This window comes from Tupaia chinensis, unplaced genomic scaffold (genome assembly GCF_000334495.1).
Source record: "Tupaia chinensis unplaced genomic scaffold, TupChi_1.0 Scaffold000238_1, whole genome shotgun sequence".
NCBI classification, from domain to species: domain Eukaryota; kingdom Metazoa; phylum Chordata; class Mammalia; order Scandentia; family Tupaiidae; genus Tupaia; species Tupaia belangeri.
The window spans coordinates 6999228-7025813 of record NW_006159716.1 but is presented as its reverse complement, the minus strand read 5'-3'; the positions used below and the strand labels follow the sequence as shown (position 1 = coordinate 7025813).

General features: G+C 39.0%; 1 protein-coding gene and 1 pseudogene across 1 annotated transcript in view; one reads left to right on the top strand and one right to left on the bottom strand.

Moving 5' to 3' along the window:
- Positions 1 to 2320: 2320 nt before the first annotated feature.
- Positions 2321 to 26586, top strand: part of ZFAND3 (zinc finger AN1-type containing 3) — a gene marked incomplete at its 5' end in the record, with an annotated part of 258640 nt that continues 234374 nt past the window's right edge. The window contains 1 exon segment of the mRNA XM_014587859.2: positions 2321 to 2361. Within this exon segment, the coding sequence (XP_014443345.1) occupies positions 2321 to 2361 (41 nt within the window).
- On the bottom strand, positions 21076 to 21949 carry LOC102498056 (protein PBDC1 pseudogene; annotated as a pseudogene).

Sequence of the window (26586 nt, the reverse complement as noted above, 5' to 3'; positions counted from 1 at the left end):
AGTGAGGAGCAACCGAAGCAATAAATGACTTGCCTCCATGCCGGGTGCTTGTGCGTGCGTGCCCAAAATCCCAAGAGGAGAATGGAGGAGAAGGGATTGTGACATGACCATCCCTCCTGCGGGGTGATTTCTTGATTTCTGTCTGTCTCTGGCAAGCACATGTGCTCTATAGCAAAAATCTCTTAAAAAAAAGAGTTGTCCCTAGCTCTTTGTGGTTATGTATGGATAAAAGATAGTGACCATATCAGAAGAGGACCTGCTTCTCTGGAAGGAGTTTTTGTGAAAAGGGATCCCTTCCTTCTCGGTTCATCCTGGGGTTGAAACTGAAATGACTGGGAGTCTTGGGTCGTTTTCCTGTGTCTGTATCTGGGTGTTTGTTGGGGGAAAATGAGTTGTGCTTCTATAGGTTTTACTTTGTCTGGCAGCTGACTTGATTACCATAGATTCTTCTTTAGTTGTAGGAACATTCTCAAAAAATACCAGAGTGCTAGAGTACTGGCTTGGAATTGACATGTGCCTCTCAGCTTCTGTTCTAGGGCAGAGCCCCTAGTTTGGTGTGGTGAAAAGAATACAGGCTATGGAGTTAGAGCAGATGCATTCACTTAACTGGTTTTGCAATCCTCAGCAAGTCATGTACCCTCTTAGAGTTTCTCTTTTCTCATTGGTAAAATAGGCTTGAAGACCTCTGGTGTTATGCCTACCACACAGTAAGTATGTCATGAATGTTAAATGCTACCATTAATACATCTCTTCATCTGCTCAGTTTTGTTCATTTATTGATACTTAACTTTCCTCATTGTCTTTGATGTGTTTATATTACGCAGAATTCTAAAGGAATATCCCATTTGTTGATAAAGTATCTCTTGGGAAAAATCAGTAATGATCCTCTCCCTCCATCTTATCACTCAGTCAAGTACTAACTCCTGTGCCTTGAGTTCCAGCATATGGGAAGGCAATCAGGGAATAATTCCTGGGGAATGCATTCTTAATAATTGTAGAATTTAGTAAAGAGGGCAGAAGAAAGTTGGTTTATTCTGTCTTTAAAAGCAATTTAGGTAATACGTTCAGATACTGGGAAGAGAGTTGCTGAGGAATGAGGCTGTAAATGTGTCAGCTTGACCAATATAGAATATCCTAGGAGGCTTTTGTAAGAAGGAGCTGCAAGAATGCCTCTCTTGGGGACAGTTCTAGTAAAAAAGGAATTCCTTCATCCTCACTTCTTTCTTGAATTGAAACTGAAATGAATGGGAGTCTTGGGAGACAACCAGGAAACAGCTATGAGATGGACTTAACAGAGAAGTTATTATTGATTGCCAGCCATGTAGTTCCTGGGCAACTGTGTGGTATCAGGTGCAGCCCTTTGAACAAAGGATGGCAGGATGACCTTTGGTAGGTTCAGATCTAAGCTCAGGTACTCTGCAGGTCCTTGGCTGTGTGACCTCTGGCAAACTGCTCACCTATCCAGTGGGAATGAGACTGTATATCCTTGATTTCTAAGATCCTCAATTTAATAACACACTGGAGGAGGTTGGGGGTGGGGAGGCACTTCCTCATTAAATATTCATCACTTGTAGCCAATTGTAAAGTTATTTTCTGGTTACAAAAATGTTAATGTGATTTTTTAAAGAGTGCATTTCAGAAGAAGCAAAGAAATATGGTAATACCCATCATCGGGATGTTGAGAAGATTAATAAGATAATATATGTTAAATGCCCACCCAAGTTAGTATTCAGTGAGTTGTAGCTATTATTAACAGATGAGAGGACATGAAAAATAATTTGATTGGAAGCATCTGAAGAAAGAATTTTAAACAACAAGGTTATAATGTGACCAGGGTCTGAAATGGGACAAGAAGAAAGATGATGGGATAAAAGTTTAAGTGGTGTTATGGGGACAAATAAAAGTGTACATAAGAAGAAAGTTTTAACCCTTTACACACAAAATTTATCTTGTTTATAGTGATCACTTTGTGGTATGTATTCCAGTGTGAACAGAGGGAATGTGGTAATAATGTGGTATAAACTGACCCCTGTTTCATCTCTGGGCATATTACAGTATTTCTGAACTTGCTGCTATGTGAGCAGCTGATCACAATAAAGCATTGGCTAACTCACAGGTTTAAAAAATGCTGTATTTTATTTCATTTGTTTGGTGTGTTTTTATTTTGTTGGTAGGGAGGGGTGACTGGTTGAGGACTTGTTATTAGTTCAGTTGCTTGGCCAGGAGATTTTTTGCCTACATTTCAAACATTTTATGTTTTGATTAGAGTAATATGGAATTTTTAGCTCTTCTTTCTTTCTTTTCTTTTTTTTTGCCCCAGGTCCAGCAAGACTATGAATCTCTGTTCCAAATGCTTTGCTGGTAAGTGCAGAAAAAGGCTTTAATTTATTTTTATTTTTCTTCTTTTGGTATTTTTTAAGCAATCTAAATCATATGGCTCTCCTTTGGATTTATGCATTGGGTTTTGTTTTCTTAGCTTGTGTGTGAAAGCAGTTTCTCCTCACCAGTATGTTCATATATTTGCCTAGGACTGTTGGAGCAGCCTTCCCTGAGTAAAATGCAGTCTTCTCTAGCTGAACCAAACAAACTTTCCTTAGCTCACCATGGTCTGTGTACAGGGGAGTTGTAAAAACGTGTGTGTTTTAATAGGGTAATATATATTCTTGCTGATCTTGACTTGAATGATTAATGATGAATGTTGTTTTACCAATGAAAATACAACAGAAAGAATATTTTCATGTTGGAGTCGGAAAGAGACTCATTTCTTGGTAAGCCCCTCCTAATCACATTCCTCAGTGAAATCACCTTGGGTAAGTTACTTTATCTCCTTGGGCCTTAGATTTATCATTTGTAAAACATAATACTTGGGTTTGATTTCTGCCTAGGGGCTTTTTTTAGCCCCCAAATGTTGATTGGCTGACTGCTTGACTTATAATTCCTTTGTCCCGTTGAAACCTTCAGGCTTTTTATATTTTAAAGAACTTTAGTGATATTAATAAAATAACTAAGTTTGTACTAATTAAGTTTTTTTCTTTATTTTGTGAACAATAAAGCCAGACATAAAGTAGTGATAAGGACAGATTTTAGTCCTGCTAACACCATTGCAGTGGGAAGGGCATTGCGGCATGAGCTGAACCACAGTTTGGACAGAGTTTTAAAGGGAGAAGGAGAGGAAAGGGAGGGGCTTGATCTGGGAGCTGAAAAATTACAAATAGTTGGTAAAATCTGCTGATTAGGCCAACTGTGTCTGCCAGTTGGCAATTCTTGAAGTTAGAATTCTGTCCTGCCCCAGGGACTTAAAGATGGAGCCCCTGTCCTTCCTGATGACTACATTTTAAAAGAATGGCTTTCAGGTTCTTGAGAAAGAGACTCCTGAGTTACAGGAGCTGTAGATAGAGATAGCTATATCTCTCTTTGTATCTGTCTGTCTGTCTGTCTCTATCAGAGGGACAGAAGGAGGATTCACAATTGTAAGCCCTTTTTTAGTAGATGTTCTGAGAGAGTGATCAGGGCCTGTCTTCAGGTGTTGGCTAGAACAAAAGGTAAATTCTTTTGGCATCCTTGAGCTTTAAGAGGCAGATACTTCATGGGAGGGATAGGGTCATCCAAGGGATGCTGCCTTGAGCTGTTAGAAGCGACATTAGTTTAAGTCTTTTAATGTAGGAATAAGGAGGTGAGTAAAATTATTATTGTTGAAAATCTTGAAAATCAGCTCAGTTTGCAGCCCCTTTGAGAAGGGCTCAGAGGAACCTGGATGGAGTTTGATCAAAGAGACATTCTTGGTTAATTTTCACTTGCTATTCATCATACTCTCTGGGCAAGGAAGTAATCACTCTGTAAGCTTTAGACCTTTACATTTGCGCCTAAACTCTGGGATAAGTGCAGTGAGTTGGGAGGGCTGGGGAAGCTGGTAGTTTGTACCTGTTAATATTTGAAATTTGTCAGATTATTTTGAACTTCTAAGAGAAAATAAATGTTTGATTTTTAGTCCATTTTTAGCAGTATTTGTGCTATGCAGAAGGACTGTATTCTGCTTCTTTTACTTTGCATACCTGTAGTTATAGTTTCCTCACTGATAAGAGCTGAAGTTTACAATAAAGATGGAAGTAGCATTGAGATACAATGTATATTACATTGTACATCTGTCTCCATGTAGAAATCCTCCTTGTAATTTAAACATGGCTTAGGGAGGCCATGCACCTTTGAATAAAGTGGCTCACATCAAATGCTTATAAAGAACTGTCTCATGTCCCTAAATAAATATAAAAATTACCAGTGAAACTGGATTTCAGCCACAGTCCTTTTTTTTTAATCTTATTTCATGAGAGAGAGCAAACGAGTGACTAAGAGTGCTTGTGAGCTCTCTATAGAGAGATGTGCACCCATGACAGGGGCTTGCCACAATACAGTCTTTTCCCAAGCTCCTGTCCTCTGTGCACCACGTGGCCCCAGCATTCCAGAGCAGCCTGTGGTCTTTGTGTGTCTTTGCACTTGTCGTCATTTTACTGCCTGTGGTTGTAATTATTTGCCTGTCTGTAGTGATCTATGTCTATTTATTTTTTACACAGCTTTGCCACTTATGCTTGTAGAAAATTAAGAGGATATTTTGAGATTTGTAATGAAAATATTCTCCTCTTCTCTCTGCTTTATATTTACCCCTATGCTCCTGTGTTCCCCAACAGCAGTTGTGTGGAATGACTAGTAACATCCTGCTTGCTGAAGCAGCATTTTGTGGTGTTCTTTTTGAAATTCAAAAGAAAAAATCATTTGAACTTTGAAAACATGTTTGTGGTTGTTTTCTCAGTACAAAGAGAGAGTATTGTGAATGCATTATTGCAGAAGAGACATGAGATTGAAAGGCAACATGAAGATTACTTTGTCCAAAGCCACTGTGATTTTAAGTGCTCTTATTAAGTATATTATACAGTGTATACTTTACTTTAAAAGATGGACATCTTTTAAAATAACCATTATGTACCACTAAGTTAGTTAAAGAAAAATTTTAAGATTCCTTTTCAAAACCTAGTGGTGAAACAATGAATTTGTTATAACCTTGTTTACATAAAATTGAATGAAATGAGGGAAAAAGAATGTTTTAAGTCCTGTTGAGGTAATAGATTGTGGGTTAGAGTGCATTGTGGGTGCAAATTTAGAATTAACTTTGATGGGCTGGCAAGTGGCATGGTGGTTAAGGCACTAGACTCCCGCATGGCTGACCATGGTTCAAGTCCTGAACCTGGTGACTTGCTTTCTCTCTTCTCTCTCCGTCTCTGTCTCTCTCTGGTGAGTAAATGTGCCCTATAGCAAATTAAAATAAATAATTCTTAAATTTTTAAAAAATTAACTTTGATGCTGTTTTGACTCTGATGATAGATTATGCTAAATAGTGAACAATCCCCCCATTCCCTCTCTGCAATAACCACCATCGCTTCAGGTATTTCCCCTTTTCTTTCTTCTTCTTTTTTTTTTTTTTTTCTTTTTCCTGTAGTGCATGAGCATTCCCAGGAGACATATATCTATCTATCTGTCTGTCTGTCTATCTATCTATCTATCTATCTATCTAGAGAGAGAAATCACCCCTCAGTGGGGTTAGTTAGGTTGCAGTCCCTTCTCCTCCATTCTTCTCTCAGGATTTTGGGTGCCATGTGCACCTAGTGTGATTTTCTTTTTTTATTGGTGAGGTTTTTGCTATAGGGTGCGTGCGCTCGCAAGACAGAGAGAGACAGAGAGATAGAAAGCGAGAAAACTCCCCCCAAGGGGGTATGGCCACGCCGCAATCCCTTCTCCTCTTGGGATCTTGGGGCATATGCGCACACACGCCCGGCGTGAGTTTTAAGCCACTGGGTCCCGGAGGTGAACCGCGGTCGACTACGTGGGAGTCCAGCGACATAGCCATTATGCTAACTGCTGGTCCCCACCCAGTGTGATTTTCAAGCCACTGGATCTGGACTAGGACTGCAGTCAGCCATGTGAGAGTCCAGCACTTTAACCACCACACCACCTGCTGATCCCTCCCCTTTTCTTTCTGAAAGATTACTGGACTGGTTGAGTTTAGAAAAGAAGTATAGAGAGGGAAAAAAGACAGTTGAAATGTTAGTTGCTGATAAATTACATACCAAATAATAGCATTTCTCTTTATTGTTAGATTGAGAAATGTCTCTAACATTTACATGTATAGCACTCCCTCAGTGTGCTTGGGGGATTGCTTCTAGGACCCTACATGGATAACCATAGTTTGCACATGTTCAAGTCCCTTTGTAAAGTGGCTAGTATTTGCATATAATCTGTGCACATCCTCCTATGTACTTTAAATCATCTCTAGATTATTTATAAGTAGTTAGTATTAGATAAAGTAAAAAGGAAAATATATAGGTGAACTTCAGCACCTTCCTTTTAGGGAGCCACCTCTTCCCCATTTCGTAACAGTTTTTGTAGCCTGGTGTATCTGTGGTTGGCTGAATCCACTGATGCAGAGCTTGTGGATAGGGAGGGCTGACCATATGTAGTTGGGGACCCAACCTGGGTAAGTGTGCTAAAAAAAGGCTAATAGCTCAACCAAAGTTTCTTTCTTTGAGATGGGAGTGCATTATTTTTATTTTTTGGACAACTGTTACCTTGAACCCTAGTTAGGGCCATATTTGCTTTAAAGTCAATGAAGACTGTCTCAAGTTTTCTTCGCAATGCATAGTATGCTTCCTTTACCTTAAAAGACTTTTCAACTGAAGACCTTTCATAGAGGTTTTCTATGCCAGGAACACTAGGACATTTAAAGGAAGTATTTTTGGGGAAATACCAGGAAGTGATTGACTCAAGTATTATAATCTGAGGTGGAATGGATTTAAGATGCTCATCTGGGGCTGGTTCTGTGGCACAGCATTTGTGCTGTTGGAGAGAAGTCCGGTTTCTCTGGTGACTACAGTTTGAATCCCTGGACCAGTCAGACTGAAACCCATCAGGCGTGTGCGTGAGTGCACAGCATCACATAGCCTGGAGGAAGGGAGTTGGGGAGCGATCCAGATCCTGTGAGAATGCTTATCCCTCTGTCTTACTCTCGTGTGTGTTCTTCTTTTGTAACATGAATTTTTTTTTTTTTTTTTTTTTTTTGGAGAGGTTTTTGCTACAGGGCGCGTGTGCTTGCCAGAAAGACAGACAGACAGAAAGTGAGAAATCACCCCCCGGGGGGATGGCCTTGCTGCAATCCCTTCTCCTCCATTCTCCTCTCAGGATCTTGGGCACACACACACACGTGCCCGGCGTGAGTTTAAGTCACTGGGTCCGGGACTCGAGCCACAGTTGGCTCCATGGGAGTCCAGCGACTTAGCCATTATGCTAACTGCTGGTCTCACATGAATTTTTAAAAAAGAAAGATAAAGTGCTCATCTGGATTCACTTTATCTGAGATTTTTAGTCTTTAAATAAAAGGCAAGACTTGCTGGATTATATTTTCTTTGTTCCTCTAAGGATTCCTTTTGCTGTTTTTCTGCCTTCCCTGTTAGTCTACCTTCTACGTGATCTGCTTTTTCCTTTCTCAAATCATAATTCTATATGCTTGTTTGAAAATGGGGTTATCTTTCTCAGTGCTAAGACTTCTGTGAGAAGACAGAAAAACTTGCGGTTTAGGGGTGTAAGGTTCTCTCATCTTTGAGTCAATACATTATCATCCCAGCTGAGAATGTTATTTTATATTACCACTCAAGAATTTGCTTAACATATTTGCAGTTTATTTGAAGTTGAAAGGGATGGAATGTCAGCACCCTTGAACACCTGTTATCAGTTGACTGTATCTTTTCAATTATTCAAGTTAGTCTAAGGCTCACTTTGGCCTAGTTTTGGCTTTTCTGTGCCCTTAAGAGTATTTTGTCATACTGTCCCTGTCTTTCATTTTTTATAGTTTTTGTGTAAGACTTTACAAAAGAACCAGTAAATGTCTGCGATAGAAAGTGAAAGCAAATTATGAATTATTTATAGTTATGGTAAATAAACAATTACTGGTCAAAACACTATCTTCTAATGGAGTTTTTCAAACTGTAGGTGTTACTCATTAATTGGTAGAGAAATCAATTTAATGGATCATGATCAGCATAATTTAAAAAAAAGTAGAATAGAAAAAATATCAGTGCATTGCAAACAGTAAGGGTATTTTGTGAAACCTTTTAAGTTACAGATATAAATGAAAGTAATGTTTAATGTAAATACATCTATGTTACTGTGGAGTGTAGCTTAAAACGTTTGAAAGTCAAGGCCAGCAGGTGGCCTAGTGGTTAAGGCACTGGACTCCCACATGATTGACTGTAATTTAAACATGATTGTAATTCGAGTCCCAGACCTAGTGGCTTAAAACTCATGCTGGGTCTGTATGCTTTGCATGTCCAAAATCCTGAGAGAAGAATGGAGAAGGGATTGTGATGTAGTCACCCCCCTCACCCCATGAGTGCACGCAACCTATAGACAAAATCTCTTTTAAAAAAAAGTTTGGGGCTAGCAGGTGGTGTGTTGGTTGAGGCGCTGGACATTCCTACATGGCTGACCACGGTTTGAGTCCTGGACCTGGTGGCCTACTTTCTCACTTTTCCTCTCTGTGTGTGTGTGTGTGTGTGTGTGTGTCACTCTCTCAAATTGAAATAAATGAAGAAATAAATATAAATTTTTAAAAAGTTTGAAAACCACTGAATTATAGAAGTACGGCTTTGGAAAATTATAGTATAAATAGGGCATACTCTCTGTTTTCAGGCAGGGGGTTTCCCAGTTGATGTCTTGTGATCTTTGTCAGTTCTGCACTCTTGACCACTTAGGAGTCATGAGTTTGTATGTGAAAGTGTGATCTAAGCCTGATAGTGTTAAAATAATTAATGAAAAGTCAAGCATAGTTTCCAAAAGGCAGACCTGGCTCTTACAAAGGTAAAAATTATATTGCCTACAATAGTATTATTTTCTGAGTACAAATTGAATGAATCAATCAGTGGGTTTTAGCTACTAATCAGTCAAGCTCCTATACTATTACTATTACCATATTGTAGGCCAGCAATCTAAAGGAATGCTTTTCCAGAATGATTTTGCTGACTTTCTAAATAAGACTATGGATGGCAAAAATACTAAAGAGGGTGATCACTAGTGAGTATGGGAGAAATTTTTAAGGAACCAACTGAAGTAACTCCTCCAGTAGTATAACATCGTCTCTACCACCCACAATCCCTTAGAAATGCTGTGTGGGAGAGAGGAGTATGGTAACTAGGTAGTGGTTATAATCCGTAGACAGTTTTATATGTTACAAGGGAGTGAGCCTGAAGATATGTCCCATGGGATCAAAGATTTATCAAGTAGTGATGACAGTTACGTATCAGAAGACAAACTCAATGTGCAGAGTGTCATGAGACTAATTTTTCAGAAACTTGCTTTTCATCCTTCACAAGAAATTGCATAAATAAGAGAGAAATGATGATTCCGTTGAAATAAGCTTTTTTTTGGGGGGGGGGACCTTTTACTGAATAGTTTCTTTAAAAAGAAGTACGTTTAACCCATTGCTTTATTGTTTTACAGAAAGGGATGGGGCTAGAAGAACTAAAGTGTAAGGGTCTCTCATCATTTGAAGATTACTTTAAAATGCAGATAAGGAGAGGCCATCAGGTGGCATGGTGGCTAAGGCACTAGACACTCCCACATGACTGACCACAGTTTGAGTCCCGGACCTGGTGGCTTGCTTTCTTTTTTTGGAGAGATTTTTGCTATAGGGCATGTGCACTCGCCAGACAGACAGAGACAGACAGAGAGACAGAAAGTGAGAAATCACCCCCCGGAGGGGTGGCCACGCCACAATCCCTTCTCCTCCATTCTCCTCTCGGGATCTTGGGCACGCACTCACACGCGCCCAGCGTGAGTTTTAAGCCACCGGGTCCAGGATGCAAACTGCGGTCGACTCCGTGGGAGTCCAGCGACATAGCCATTATGCTAACTGCTGGTTCCTGTGGCTTGCTTTCTTACCCCCCCCCTCCATGTTTCAATTAAAAATAATTGAGTGAATAAATAAAATAAGTAGTTCTTCAAAAAATAAAAAAATAAATAAAATGCAGATAAAACATTCTTAAGTTATAAGCTAATGATGTTATTTCATTTTCTGAGAATTAGTTTCAATGTAACTTTTCAAATGTATATATTTCTTAGAAGGAAGATATTTATTTAAATTTTACCTTTATTTCAAGGTTAGTACCTCTTGCCTTACTATAGATGAAGCATATTGCAGTAAATAAAAGCCTGTCATAAGGAAGCAAAATCTAGTATGGTTTTAGAGCCGCTGTATACCTATTTTTGTGGAAGTCTATTTACTTGTACCCATCAAATAAATAATCTTAAGCACTTTCTGATGTTTAACTTTGGGGAAAATGCTGTTATAAATAATATATTTCTGCTACTTAATCTTTGTCAACTGGGAAAGAACTAATTCTGTGTACTAATATTATTTTCGGTTTTATGTCTTTATATTATCATATTGTTTTAAATTCAAAATTAACTTTGGGGAGGGCTTAGGGGGTGAAATAGCTAGAACTAAAGTAATGTTTCATTTTACCCATTGCTGCATATTTTATATCAGCAAATTACCAAGTTTGTTCACTACTGTCAAATTTTCTGTTTAAATCCAAAGGGATTATTGAATAACAAAGTTCCATAATTTGTGCTCTTAGCATGTTATTAGTTCATTTGGGATATATTTTCCAATAAAAAAAGGACATAAATGCTGATTGAGAAGACTACTAAGTAATATATGTAGTGTCACGTTTTTAATTATCATACATATAATATGTCTAATACACACACAGCTGCATAGGGTGAAGTTGGAAGATGATATATAAAAATCTAAATTTTGGTAGTCTCAGAGTAGGAGAAAGTAAGGAGATTTGAATTTTTTTTTGTTTGTTTTGGAGAGGTTTTTGCTATAGGGAGCGTGCACTCACTGGAAAGACAGAGAGAGACAGACAGAAAGCGAGAAATCACCCCCCAGGGGGGATGTCCATGCCACTGTCCCTTCTCCTCCATTCTTTTCTTGGGATCTTGGGCACGCACGTATACACACCCAGTGTGAGTTTAAGCCACTGGGTCCAGGACTCGACTACATGGGAGTCCAACGACATAGCCATTACACCAACTGCTGGTCCCATGAGGTTCGAATTTAACCTTTATTTGCATACGTTTTCAGATATGAGTTGTTATTACTATTATTTTTAAAAACTTTTAAAAAGAGGATATATTTGCTTGCCAGAAAGAGAAATATCTGCCAGTGGGACGTGGTCATGCTTTAGTCCTTTTCTCTCCATTCTTGCATCCTGTCAGTATTTTGGGCATACTCACACATGCACGCACACATGCCCAGCATGTTTTTTGTTTTTGTTTTTGTTTTTGTTTTAGAGCGGTTTTTGCTATAGGACGCATGCGCTCACCAGACAGACAGAGAGACAGAAAGCGAAAAATCACCCCCCAGGGGGGATGGCCACACCGCAATCCCTTCTCCTCCATTCTCCTCTCGGGATCTTGGGCACGCACGCGCACACGCCCAGCATGAGTTTAAGCCATCGGGTCCGGGACTCGAGCCACGGTCGACTACATGGGAGTCCAGCAACATAGCCATTACGCTAACTGCTGGTCCCTCCCAGCATGTTTTTTAAGCCTCCAGAGCTGAGATTCAAAACATAGTCTGGCACGTGGGATCCAACTCCCAATGTATAAGGCTTGACCTGCTATGCCATAAGACTGGCTCTAGATTTAAGTATTATTGATGTAATTGTACAAGTCACAGTTTTTCAAAAAGCAGAGTGCATCTTAATTTGTGTGACAGACTTCAGAAGGGTTAGTTTCTTCCTGGAATGAGCAAAATAAAGTTAGCTGTAGCTTATAGCATAGGGAATCTAAATATTCACATCCAAGTTAAGTGAGATTAATGCTGAGTATATCGTGGAAAGGTAGATATATCAAAATGCTTAAACATTTTTCTCTTTATTTTCTTTTATGGGTTTTGCCTTGGCACATGTGTGCCCCACCAGAGAGAGAGAGAGACAGAGATAGTGAGAAGGAACGTGAGAAGTCACCCCTCAGAGGAGATGACCATGCCACAATCTCTTCTCCTCCATTCTCCTCCTGGGATCTTGGACACACACACATGCCCAGCCTGAGTTTCAAGCCACCAGGTCTGAGATTTGAACAGAGGTCAGCCATGTGGGAGTCCAGGGATGTAACCACTACTCCATCTGCTGACCCTGCTAAAACACTTTTCTTCAAAGTGACTTGAGTTTTATGGTAATTTCCAGAGGACGGTAATAACATTCCTGTTTTATAGCAAGTAGACTAAAATATTTCATCATGAACTTGAAATTCTTAGTGCTCGGAGTTTCTCATAATCTCTCTTCTGCTTCCTTCTCTGTTCGAAGCTCAAATGAGAAGTGGTCTTGTTCCAGTTATTTTTAAAAGGGAAGAATTGTAGTTTATACTTGATTTTAAGGTTCTACAGTAAGGGGAGCAGTGTGAGTTTGAAAAAAAAAATGTTAGCTCTTCTTGTATCCATGTTTCTTTTTAGAAATTGCAGAAACTCCAGTGAGTGAGATTTTGGCAGGATCGTGGAATCTGTAAGCTTGTCATACGTTGATTTTTCAAATCACCTTTTCCCAAAAGAAAGGCAGCAATTACTCTATACGACAAAGCATTTGAATTGGGTATTTCTGTCTTTGTACAGAAGTCTCCCCATCTGTGGTTTTGTTTTCCACAGTTTCAGTTACCTGTGGTCAGCCATAGTCCCAAACTGCTGAGTGGTCCAGGACAGTAAAGCACTGTGTGTGTGGTGTGACAGATGCCACACTCATGTAACTTTTTCTTACAGTATATGTTTCTTGCAGTATATTCTCTTATTAATTATTGTTGTTAATCTCTTACCATGTCTAATTTATAAGTTAAACTTTTCCATAGGTTTGTGTTTATAGGAAAAACCATAATAAATATGTCGAGTTTAGAACTCTCTTCAGTGTCAGGCATCGACTGAATTCTGCTGACTTGCTTACCTTTGTGTACTCTGATTTCTTTAAAGCCGAAAGTCCAGCAAAGATTTCTGAAGTAGAACACACATTTGTCATGTGTTTGCTAACTCATCTGGCTCTCTCCTTAACTCACACATATCTGTGAATGAGTATTATTTATATCAACAGTCTATGATTCTGTTTTTAAAATACGTAAGTGGTATGTTGCACTAGTCAGTCTACAATTTGTTTTTTTTTTTAAGATTTTGTTTTTTAAAGAGAAAGGGAAAGTGATCCCTTTCTTTGGGATGGTCCCTTTTCCTCTTTTCTCTTGGGATTTTGGGATTGCATGCACATGCTCCTGGTATGTTTTTTAGGTTACCGTGTCCTGGACTTAAACCATGGAGTCGGCCATATGGGATCTGGCACCTTAACTACCATGCCACCTGCTGGACCTCCATCCAACTTGTATTTCTTAATATAAAGCTTTAGAAACTAATCTTGTTAATACATGTTGCTTTAGTTAATTTTAACTGTGCTATTCCACTAGATCTAATATCCTTACTTACCTAGAATAGTATGAGTTTATGCTTTTTCTGCCATTGAAAATATTAATAGTGTCTCTATTCTTCAAAGTGTCCCAGTTTTATAAATTAATTGGCCACCCTCATTATAATATATCTGATTTATTTATCTCTTCTCCTGTTGATGGACTACTGCTGGTATATATATATTTTTTTTTCTGAGAGGTTTTCACTATAGTGCGCATGCACTCGCCAGACAGACAGAAAGAGACATAGAGACAGAAAGCGAGAAATCACCCCCCAGGGGGGATGGTCACGCTGCAGTCCCTTCTCCTCCATTCTCCTCTCGGGATCTTGGGCACTCATGCACACGCTCCCGGCGTGAGTTTTAAGCCACCAGGTCCGGGACACAAACCGCAGTCGACTACGTGGGAGTCCAGCGACACAGCCATTACGCTAACTGCTGGTTCCCTACTGCTGGTTTTTTACTACTGTCATAGCCCTATGTTTTCTCTAATATTTTTTAACACTTGCTTGACTATGTTAAAAACTGTTGCTGTGTTATAAACCCTCTTTGTGGTGTAGCTTCCTTGTTCTTAAATGAAAACGAGCCTGGGCAGCAGGTCCTTAACTGATTAGCAGTTGCTGGACTGTGCCAGCCCTTTCTGACCTCGTAGTCTATAGCAGTTTGTAGTCTTACTAATAAGCATTCTTAAATAGCATGCTTAATTATTATGCTAGTAGAGATAAATGAAGCAGTGTGTTGAAGATAATGCTATGGAAATTATGCCAAAAATAATTGCTGCAACTTTACTAGGAAACAAAATGCTCAGTGTTGTAAGTAGCAGAAAGGTACCTTTTTCTAGACTTTAAGTAGAAAAATTGCAGTCAGTTGTCATAGTGCTATAGGGGAAAAAATGTAGTTGTTGGTGTTTTAAGATACAGTCACGTGCTGCATAATGACATTTTAGTCAGTGATGGACTGCATAGACATCGGCAGTCCCTTCATAGGCTATATGCCATATAGCCTACGTGTGTGTAGTAAGCCGTGCCGTCTAGGCTTAAGTAGATTCTGTAATGTTCCCACTGCATAATCGCCCAGCAGTGCATTTCTCAGAATGTGTTCTGTTGTTAAGTGAAACATGACGGCAGTTTAGTCTGTCACCTGGCTTTATTTCTGCCCATATGTTAGTGTAAAGCTGTGGTCTTCATTTTGGTGCACGGGATTCTCTATTGGGACATAGATGGTGTTAGAATTTACACTTTCATTTAACTTTATTTATTTATTTATTTTAATTTTAGCAGAGAGAAACAGCGCAAGAGTGAGAGGGAGCGAGGGAGAAAGGGAAAGTGAGAAAGTAAGCCAGCAGGTCTGGTACTTGAACTGTGGTCAGCTATGTGGGAGTCCAGTGTCCTTAGCCACCACGCCACCTGTTGTCCACTCTACTTATATTTATTTTATCAGACTTTAAATATTGTTGATTTCTATAATGTATGTAATCTTATTGGTAACTATATCCTTGGGTTGTTGGTAAAGTCATGACGCATTTTTGCATAGAAAAGCGTAGACAAATAAATCATGACTTTTCTTTTTCTTTCTTTTTTTTTATTTTAAAGAATTATTTTATTTAACTTTATTTTAATTTGACCACAGAGGAACAGAGTGAGAGAGAGAAAGAGAGGGAAGGTGAGAAAGCAAACTGCCAGGTCCAGGACTGGAACCATGGTCGGCCATGTGGGAATCCAGCGCTTTTAACCAACACGCCACCTGCTGGCCCCAATAAATCATGACTTTTCTGATGACCCAGTAGTTTTCTAGGGTTGCCATCACAAATTACCGTAATACTTGGTGTCTTAAAGTAGCAGAAGTTTATTCTATCATGGTTCTGGAGGCCAGAAGTCTGAAATAAGTTATCAGCTGGAAAATTCGTTCTGTGTTTGTCCTTACTTCTGGTTTGCTGGAAGTCCCTGGCGTTTGTAGCTTATAGACACATCACTTCAGTCTTTGCTTTCATTTTCACATAGCCTTTGCCCCTGTGCATTGATTTTTCTCCTCTCTATTCTCTCTCTCTCTGTCTTTTTTAAAAAGTATTACTTATTTAATGTAATTTATTACTATGTTTTTCATTTGACCAGAAAGAGAGAGAAGGAAAGTGAGAAAGCAAGCTGCCAGATCCAGGACTCTAACTGTGGTTGGCCTTGTAGGAATCCCATTTCCTTAACCACCATGCCACATGTCGGCCCCCAGCTCTTCTCTCTAAGGACAAGCATTATAATATTGTACTTAGGGCTTGCCCTTAGTTAGGATTATCATATCTAGAAATCCTTAATTACATCCGCAAAGATTCTGTTTCCAAATAAGATGACATTCACAGGTTCTAGGTGGATTATATTTGGGTGGTAGAGCACAGGGACAAGGTTCATCATTCTGTTTACTCCAGTAGTTTATAACTACTTTAAAAACAGATATGTAAGAAGAAAGTGCTCAAATTTTATATCAATGGGGCACCTCTATCAAAGAAGCTTAGAGACCTCTGATTCTGAGAAATCCTTGGTTTGAATATGTTTGGGCTCTTTTATAAAACTAGATAACTCTCTGACATGAAAACTAGTAATAATTTAATAATTATTAATGTTAATAATCCCTATATTTCATATTATCAGTAGACTAATACAAACTCTGTCATACTGATCTGGCTTATTTATGGACTCCCTTTTATGTTTGGCGGGAAATAGACAAATATCAGATAGACTCAGGAATTTCTAACACTATGAGACTTTTTTTCTGCTTCAGTGACTTTGGCTCTACCAAACTACAGATTCTTAGAGTAATTCTTGTTCTGACTGTTTTCTTCATGCATGAATTAAAGGCTATAATGAAATTGTGTTTTGACGCTTTTCTGTTTATAAGCTCCTTGCACTTAATTCTTAGTCCACATTAGGAATAGTGAATAAAAAATTAGGACATTATTGGGGCCAGCAGGTGGTTTGGAAGTTAAGGTGGCTTGATCCCACATGGCCGACTCTATAGTTTGAGTCCTGGACCCAGAGGGTTGAAAAACATGTTGGGTGTGTGTGTGTGAATGCCCAAAATCCTGAGAAGAAGGGATTGTAGCATGGCTACGCCTCCAGGGGATGATTTCTCACTTTTCCCTCTCTCTTTCCCCTGGCAAGTGCTCTTGCCCTATAGCAAAAATAAAAAAAATAAAAATTGTTTGAGGCCATTGATAGATAACTATAAAGTATAATCTTTAACACTACAAAACTTTGTGTCATTTAAAAGTCCCTGTGCTTAGCTGGTTCTTACAGTGTAAAGTTGTAACTATATCTTCATAGTCTGAACTATTATCAAAGATTTGTTTTAAAATTTTTAGTGTACTCTTTTAGACTGAATATTGACTATAAAAAAGAAAAAAAATACCTTAACGTGAGACTTTTGGTTTGAGAAAAGTTAAATGGTATACAAGGTACTTCAAAATGGAACTAAAGTAAGAATTTATTTTGTGCAAAATATTTTGAAATCCATAGCATAATTTTTTTCATAATACACATTTTTGTCCAAGTTTCTGAAGACCTGTGTACAGTTCTAAACGGGGAGTGCCCAAAGAGTAATTCTAACAGATGGTATTAGAATTACTGTTTTTGAGGGACCAGCAGATGGTGTAGAGGCTAAAGGTTCTGGATTCCCACATGGTTGACTGTAGTTCAAGTCCCAGACCTGCTTGCTTTCTTGCTTTTCCTTTCTCTCTTGTTCTGTTTCTCTCTGGTCAAATTAAAAAAAAAATAATAAAAACAAATGAAATGAAATAAATAAGTCTTTTAAAAAAAGAATTACTGGGACCAGCAGTTGGCATAATGTCTATGTTGCTGAACTCCCATGTAGTCGACCACGGTTTGAGTCTCAGACTCGGTGGCTTAACTCACATCATGTGTGTGTGTGCCTAAGATCCTGAGAGGAGTAATGGAGGAGAAAGGATTGCAGCAGGGCCATCCCCCCTGGGGGGTGATTTCTCGCTTTCTGTCTCTCTGGTGAGTGCACGCGCCCTATAGAAAAAACCTCTCCAAAATAAAGAAAGAAAGAAAGAAAGAAAGAATTACTGTTTGTGAAAGATATGAAGAAAGACTATGGACAATTGTATTTCTGTTTTTAAAGTAATAAAATTCTGAAATGAGGTAATTGCAGTCATAACTAAGTTTGCTGTAGCCCTTTTGTTTTATAAACCCTATTGTACAATATTGCCCAAGTTGATCCCTTCCATTGTTGCCAAGTTTTACAGATGAGGAGACTGTAGCTCAAATGGATTAAGGCACATTTTCAAGAATAAGTAAAATTTAAAGTGAAGAACTGAGATTTCAATTTAGGTATTTAGACTACAGTCCTAATCTTTGCTGCTATTCAAAATTAGTATTGAACATAGCAGATATAGATGGGATGATACTGTTCAGTCCAGACCAAGTAGATTGGTATGGGATGGCATTGAGGATGTATCAGTTACATTGTTTTGCACTTACGTAGGTTAGGGGTATAAACCGACCCTGATTTGTGATAGTTCCATTTAAAAATGTTCAATGTTATGATGGTGAGAAAGTGACAGGCATTCTGTAGAAACTGTCTTTTGAATACCCATATAGCCACTCTGTTTTTCACTTTCAATACAGTATTCAATAAATTATATGACTTACTTAGTAATTTATTATAAAACAGACTATTAGATGCGTTTGCCCAACAGTAGCCTAATGTCAGTGTTGTGAGCACAGGTAAGATGGGCTATGTAAGCTTCAGTAAGTTAGGCACATTAGCTACATTTTTAACCTAATGATATTTTTAACTTACAGTGGCTTTATCAGGGTATAGTTCTGTTCTAACTAGAGGAAAATCTATATATCCTTCTCCTGTGCCTTTTTTTGTTTTGTTTTCTTCTTTAATTCAGTTGTAGTTTGTCTCTAGATTTCCAGAGGAAAAAATCAGAGAAATAGTGTTAGAAGCTTCACAGGGTAGCTAATTTGGGAAAAGGTGTGCATCTGTGGTTGGGGGAGTGTTTTTGTCTAACGCATTTTCTATTTTGGTGGTGAGATCTTCATTTTTTAACATCTTTTTTGTTCTTGTTCATATAAATTTTAGCTCATTAACCTTGCTCTCTGCACTGCGTAGTGAAGCACCATTTCTAATTTAGTCTCATGTGTTTAGCTTCTCAGAAGATTTTTTAAAAATGTTTGGAAGTGTGATTTAATTGCAGGGCTGTTTGCACATTGTCAGCATGAAGGCAGAGATGAGTTTCATATTTAGACAGTGTAACCTGCAGGTTTCACTTGTTAAACTTTCTTGTTGATACTCCATGCTCTCATACTTGTGTGCATAATACTGTTGAAAAGACTCTTGTTTTGTTGTCTCCATATTTAGCGATTTGGTTGAGTTATGGAAAAGCCTGCCTTTGCCTTGTGTATTTGCTCATTTGGAAACCTTGTATAGTTTATAGAGACAGTAGTGATTTGTTCCTCAGCCTCCCCGTGGATTTTGTTCCATATTACAATCTAATTCCACCATCCTGTCCCATACTCCTGAGCTGTTAATTTGTACATTTCGATGCAGTTTGTTTCATCGTGTGTTTTTGTAATCCAAACTGAATGTAACGAGCTATGTGCTTTAGGGACTTGGCTTTGCCTTGCCAATTAGAACAAAGTGGTTGCTGAGAAAGAGTATGTTTTAAATAAAACATGGCATCTCTGAGTGGGATTGACACTCATTTGGGAATAAAAGAGGTGATTTTAACTCTTTGGCTCATGAAGGAAAGCCATTATTAAAGATACACATTTTTCTGCTGAAAGGAAAGGTAAAGATTCGCCTTCCTCAAATAAGGGTTTGTAAATCTCTTCGCATGACTAAATACACATAAAAGTTTCTCATTTGAAGTTCATTTCTTTTCTTATTTGTTCATTTGAGATATTAGCAAAATTCTCTAAATTCCTGAGTATTTTAACCAATGGCTGCTATAGGTTTTGAATTTTGAGCTATTTATATTCAGGAAGGGAAGGTATATACAACTTAAAACCATATTAGCCTTTTTGTTTTTCTAATATGTCAAGCCAGATTTTCAGTGTAACGAAGGCACTCTCTTCCCCAAAGATACTTGAAAACTGTGAAGATGAATGCAAAGCTAATATTTTATTTTCAAATGATATTATTTTATTTTCAAATGATCATAGAATTTTGAGTCATCAGTGACAAGAATATTTAGACCTTTAGCTGTACTTTCATCAGACATTTAAGGCACAGATTTTTTTGAATAGTCTTTAATGGGCCAGTATTGGGTTGCTAGAAAAGTCATGCTGTATTTTTTTCTATGTGTTTCATGACTTTTCCCAGTAGTTTACTAAGTCATTTCATGGAGAGACTCTTGTAAGTTGATATTTAGTATTGTATTTCCATCTACTCTAAAATAGTAGAATACTGGTTTTGGCTGGCATCTCAAACTTTAGAATTCAGCACTGGCACAAGGAAAGGATGGAGCTGAATGTGTTTTTATATTTTCCATAGGATTTACTTTGAAGAAAAAGTAGGATTATGTTAATGGGTTTAAACAATATTCTAGTCATTTAATAACCTATACAAGCAAGAGAAAAACAAGAGGAATGCATTTCTTTGAAACAGTTTTACATGGGAGTACCCTGTTGAAAAAATGTTTATGGAAAAATGGGTCTGTATTAGAAGAGGCTAGTTAATTGGTCTAAATCAGACTAAACATACACATTTCTAACATTGTCCTGTGAAAGCATTACAAGTACAACTAATGGTCCAAAAAGACAGTCATTGTAACAACATTATGAAATGTCTCAAACTTAAATTTTGAAGATTAATACCCATATTGTCTTTTTTTTTTTTTTTAATATACAAATAGGACTTGTGGTCAGCAGAGAGAGGGAGGGGGGAGAGAGAGAGACAGAGGGACAGAGAGAGAAGTCACCCCCGAGGGGAGATGGCCACACCACAATACCTTCTCTATTCTCCCTCAAGATTTTGGGCACGTATACACACATGCTTGGGGGTGTGTGTATGTGTGTGTGTGTGCATGTGTGTGTGTTTTGTTGTTTTTTATAAGCACCAAAAAATGTTTTATTTACAAAAGCAAAGAAACAATATATCAAGAAACAACAACTGGGGGCCCACAGGTGGCATGGTGGTTAAGGGCACTGGGCTCCCAAATGGCCAGCTGCAGTTCAAATCCTGGACGTGATGGCTTGCTTCCTCTCTCTCTCTCTGTATGTCTTTCTCTGGTCAAATTAAAAAAATAAATGAATGAATAAATAAAATTAAATAATTCTTTAAAAAATAGAAAAAAAAAGAAAAAAAAGAAACAATAACTAAGACCCACTAAGTCTTTAAGCTAGTTTATACATGGGAATGACCAGACAGCTCTGATTATTAGGCTAGAAAGATGTCCTTGCAAGTGTCCTTCCGTTGCACAGGGACCTACGTTTAAACAAAGGCGTTTGCGCAAGCACCACCATATTACTTACACTCAGTGGAGTCACAGCTTCTAGAGTGCTGTTCCCTGTCTGCCTCACATAGCTGTTTCATGATTTTCATTGATTTATTTGTTGCCTTCTTTCTCTTTTTCTTCTCCTTTGTCAGTTTTCTTCTTTTTTTCTCTATCAGCTTCTTTCTCTTCTCATTTTTTGACATTTCTTCTCTGTCAGCTCCTTTCTCTCCTCTGTTGTTGGCTTCTTTCTCTCCTTCTCTGGCCTGAACACTGATATAAACTGCTTTGTTATAGCCTTCCTGGTTTTCAGCAATTTCAGTGGCAGAAAATTGAACCCTGGGGGGAAAGATGTTTTCCTCAGTGTAGCCCTGAGAACAATCTAGTTGTAACAAAGTCCCACAGCTGAAGTCTTCTGTAGTCCCATCAAAGTTCATGCAGAACGGCCTCCACTTCTCTTTAGCTGACTCTGATTTGAGTTGTTCTGGATCTGGTACATCTGTCTTGAGTTTCTCGAAAATTCCCCGAACTCAGAGTGGATTTGGTCATCCACTTTGGTGAGTTTCAGGAACCGTGGGTGAGCCGATGACATCAGCTTGTAATAGATTTCAGCATGCTGCATCGCCCTCACGGCCTGGCCGTCTCAGCGTCAGGGTCGCTGCCACCTGATTCTGCTGCGAGAGAAAGAGCACGTGCCATAGCCACCAGCTCCCCGGCAGCCGGCTCCTCAGGACCTCTCGTAGCCTCCATGTTGCAGCCCAGAAAGCACTGTGGTGGCTTCCCCTTCCCCCCGGTGTGTTTTTTAAGCCACTGGGGCTAGGACTCAAACCATGTAATCAGTCATTTGGGATCCAGACACTTTAACCTCCATGCCACCCCCTGGCCCTAGTAGTATTTTAAATTGTCCTGTTTTCTGAGCGAAAGTATTAAGGGTTAAACGTGTTCTTCAGGGCTTACATTTGCCATCTTCTCTTTTTTCCTTTGCTTTCTTTTCTGTGTTAAGTGATCTCATCACTTATGGACATCGTAGACTGCACTTGGACGGATGAGGTAGTGTAACCGGCTGTGCACTGCGGCCATATGGTACGGTTGCAGCTCTTCCTCCAGGACCAGAAACATCGTTGTGCAGCACGTGACTGCAGTTTTATTTTGGTTATTGGTGCTAATCACTTAGTTTTGGACACAGCAAATGGTCTAACCTTTATTTTAGAAAGATTGTCTTGTTTAAAACACTGTTTTATAGAATTGCTATATAAACCATCTGACTGTTTTAAGCAGACGGTTTTCCTTTTTGATGTGACTTCTGAGGCCATGAGAAGTACAGCTCTTGTTCCAGTGCTTGTTAGACCCCTGGACACTTGAGGCACCGCTGGTTACCAGTTCTCGTCAAAATCTCTGGGTGACTCTGTATCATACATGAAAATTTGGGGAATTAGCCCCACCTTTTCACTTCAGTGTGATGTTTTTGGTATGTTACAGGCCATGCTGTGCTTTGATTAATGCTTCTATGGAAAGTTTGGGATCCCTTTGTGAATTTTAGTGGGAAATAACTGCAGAGTATTCAGTGTGGAGAATACCAGTGAGAATGGGAACTTAAGCCACACCACAAGGTTGCCTTTTCATTTTTTATTTTTTAAAACTGCAACCAAGGTAATCTTTTCAAAGTATCTTGTAAAGGTCAGGTTTCATGTGTTTTTTGTTGGAGCTCTTGTGACTGAATGGAGGCCATTTTACTTCTGATTTATAAGGTATTTACCATGACTCAGGATTTTGTGAACACCTGACATTGTTAGCACTTTTGCCTTTTAGGGGCCTCAGCCTTACAATAGAACACAAAGCCCCAGTTTGCATCTATTGAAGCACTTCCTTAAGGACCTTGCCATATATCTCAAAAGTGCACCAGCCTTGGAGAAGTAGTTGTTTGGATAAAAAAATAATAGTTCCTTTTTACCCCCTAAATCCTTCATGCCATTAGAAAGTTACCATGGTACCCCTTCTTGATACTTTAAGAACATGACCTGGGTCTGGCAAGTGGTGTAGCGGTTGAATTTAAAAAAAAATAATAATAATAAATGAAATGAAATAGTTCTTAAAAAAGAAAAAGGAATGTGATCTATTTTGTTGTTGTTCTTTAGTGCCTGATAATGGTTAGGGCAAAGAAAAACATGAATTTTTTTCTTGACTGATATCTCTTAAAATCATCAGTGCTTTAATTTAGGAATTGATTTTTATTCTTTTCTAGAAATTAGCTTTAAAAAGTTTTGCTACAGGCCCTGTAGGTGGCCTGCTGGTTAAGGACACTGAATTCCCACCTGGCCTACTACAGTTTGAGTCCCAAACTTGCTGGCTTATTTTGTCACTTTCCCTCTCTCTGTATTTCAAATTAAATAATAATACTAATAATAATGGTAATAAAATTAAATAAAAATAATTCTTTAAACAAAAGTGTTTGCTACAACATGGATGAGCCATGAAGGCAGTATGCAAGATGATAAGCCTGTCATAAAAGGACTAATAGTGTGCTGTGTGATTTTACTTACGGAAGGCACTTCGACTAGTCAGATTCATGGAGTCAGAAAGTAGAAGGATGGTTGTCAGAGGCTGGGGAGGGTACAAGGGGACTTGGTGGAAGGATTCAGAATTTCGGTTTGAGAAAATGAAAGTTGTGGAGATGTATGGTGGTGATGGTTGCGCAGTGAGTGTGCGGCAGCGTTGGAACTGTGCGTTTAGGAGTGGTGACGATGAGGGCCAGCCAGTGTCGTGGTGGTTAAAGCGCTAGGCTCTCACTGTGCTCCCACCATGCAGCTGTGTTTTGAGTCCTGGACCCTGTGACTTGAAAGTCACACCAAGCACATACATATGCATGCCCCAAACTCAAGATGGCCACATTCCCCCCCCCCCCCCACACAACACCAACAAACCCCCCCCGCGCGGGGGGGGATACCCCTCCCGGGCTGGGGAGGGTGATTTTGCACATGTGAACACATGTGCCCTATGGGGGGGGGACTAAAAACAAACAAACAGTTAAGATGGGGCCAGCACATGGTATGGTGGTTAAGGTACTGGACTCTCCCACATGTCTGATTGTGGTTTGAGTCCTGGACCTAGCAACTTGAAAATCATGCTGGCACATGTGCATGTGTGCCCAGAATTCCAGGAGTAAAATGGAGGAGAAGAGATTGCATTGTGGTTATCCACTCTGGGGAGTGATTTCTCTCTCTCTTTTCAGTGAGTGCACACTCCCTGTGGCAAAAATGTAAAGAAAAATTCTTCTATCATCTTCTTACTTGGAGTTGTTGATGAGAAATCTGTCGTCTTCATTTTTTGTGTTTCCATATTTAACATGTCTTTTTCTCTCTGGTTACTAATAAGATTTTTTTTTTTTTTATGGCTGGTTTTTAGTAATTTTATTATCATGTGCCGTGGTGTAATTTTCCTCTTATTTCTTGAGATTCATTGGGATTCTTGGACCTGTAGGCTTATTACATTTTATCAAATTTGAAAACCTTTTGGCTATTATTTCTTTAAATACTTTTTCACACCCTCCCACCTTTTTTGAGGATTCCATTTACACATTAATAGAAGGTGAAATTATAGAAATGGAAATAAATGAGGATAAGTAAATGGAAATGGTCAGTTAAGTTATCCTATAGCTAACTGCTGTTCTGCTCTTATTTATTTTTCCTCTTGTTTCTCTTTGTTTCACCAGGTAATTTCTGTTGTTATATCTTCATACTCATCAGTCCTCTGCAATTTCCAATATCCTGTTAATCCTATCCAGGGTAGTTTTCACCAGAGACATTACAGTTTTCATTTCTAGAAGTTCAGCTTAGGTCTCTTATTATCTTAAATGTCTCCTAGCCTTTGTTTTTTTTTTTTTTTTTTTTTTTGAGAGATTTTTTTTGTTTTAGGGGTGGTGCACTCCCTGGAGAGATAGACAGGAAGCAAGAAATCACTCCTCCCCCCCGGGGGTGGAGGGGCCCCCCCCCCCATGGGGGATGGCCATGCCGCATTCCCTTCTCCTCCATTCTCCTTTCGGGATCTTGGTCTGGGACTCGAACCACAGTCAGCTACATGGGAGTCCAGCGACATGGCCATTATGCTATCTGCTGGTCCCAATGTCTCCTAGCTTTTTTAACATACTGAATATAGTTATTCTACTTTTAATGTTCTTGTTTGTCAATTCTAAGATCTGTGTCACTTCTTGATCAGTTTTGATTATTCAATTTTTTTTTATCTGAGAAGTTGGAACAACTATGTGAACATTCTGAAATAAATTTTCAAAAGTTACCACATTAAGATAAGGTCCTTGCATACAGCTCATTAAATGTTTGAAAGACAGACCAGTGGAGCTCAAACTTACTGTGCTCAGGGAAGTAGTTCTAAACTTGAGCATGTACCTGAAGGCCCTGTTAGAACATTTAGGGCCCATGTTGGCGCACAGGTGGCACCACTTGCATGAGAGATGTGGATTTGGTTCCTGTATCAACTTGGACATTCAGGGTGTAGTTGCATGCGCCTGTAATCCTGGCTAACTGGGAAATTGGGGCAGGAGGATGTCAAAAATACCCATCTCCTTTTCTCCTTCTTTCCCTCCTCCAGCCTCCTTTCACTCTAAAAGGAAAATCAAAGAAAGAAAGAAAAAAATAATACCACCCTTGGAGCTTCTGATTTAGGTATGAGGCAGGGCTGGATCCTTTTGCATATTTAACAAGTTCCCAGGTATTGCCATGGTCTGGGGACCACACTTGGAGAATCACTGGCTTAGGGAAATGCTCAGATACATGGGGGAGGAAGAAGAAGGAGATAAGTGATGTCACAGAGATGGTGACCATCAGTTGATAGATGACACCAGTGACATAGATTCTATGAAGAGGAGGTGTTTCAGGATGCAAGCTTGGATAATAAATTGTATCAAGTAAGTTAGAGGAAATGAAGCCCTGAGTAATGACTGTCAGATTTAATGGTCATGTTGCTATTTGTAACCTAGATAGCATTGTTACCTTTTTCGGGCAACAAACTTTTGCAAATTTGATGAAAGCTGTGGATTCTTTCAGAAAAATGCACATGAGCTAATCGTTTTGCACACATATTTTAAGGGAGGAGTTCATGCATTTCACTGAGACATATGTATTTCAGTCAAGAACTGTGCTTGAGGGTAGTCGTCCTTCATTAAGCAATATTAAATGTGGAAACTAGACTGTAAGAGGGAAAGAATGAGGAAGAAGTAAATAATTGTAGGTCTGAGCAGTTTTTCAAGATTGTAAAGATTGTTGGTAGTGCACTAATTGATTAATATGAAATAAAGATAAGCCTGTTCACTCTCCATCTGACAGCCTGCATCTCTCCCTGAGTTTTTAGGGATACTATGGGAAAAGTGTACACAGTTCAGAAAGATGAGATGACATGTGGCTTTCCTGACTTCTCTTCCTGGCCACTTGTTCCTTTGTTGCCATTGAGCTCTGATGTGATCGGAATTGTTGACTGGGATGTTTCAGTGTTATAGTCTTTCTGTCATGTAATAGTTTTTGCCTTGCAAGTTTCTCTTCTGTAAGAAAAAAACCATAGTTTTTGTTTTCCTAGAATTGCCCCCCC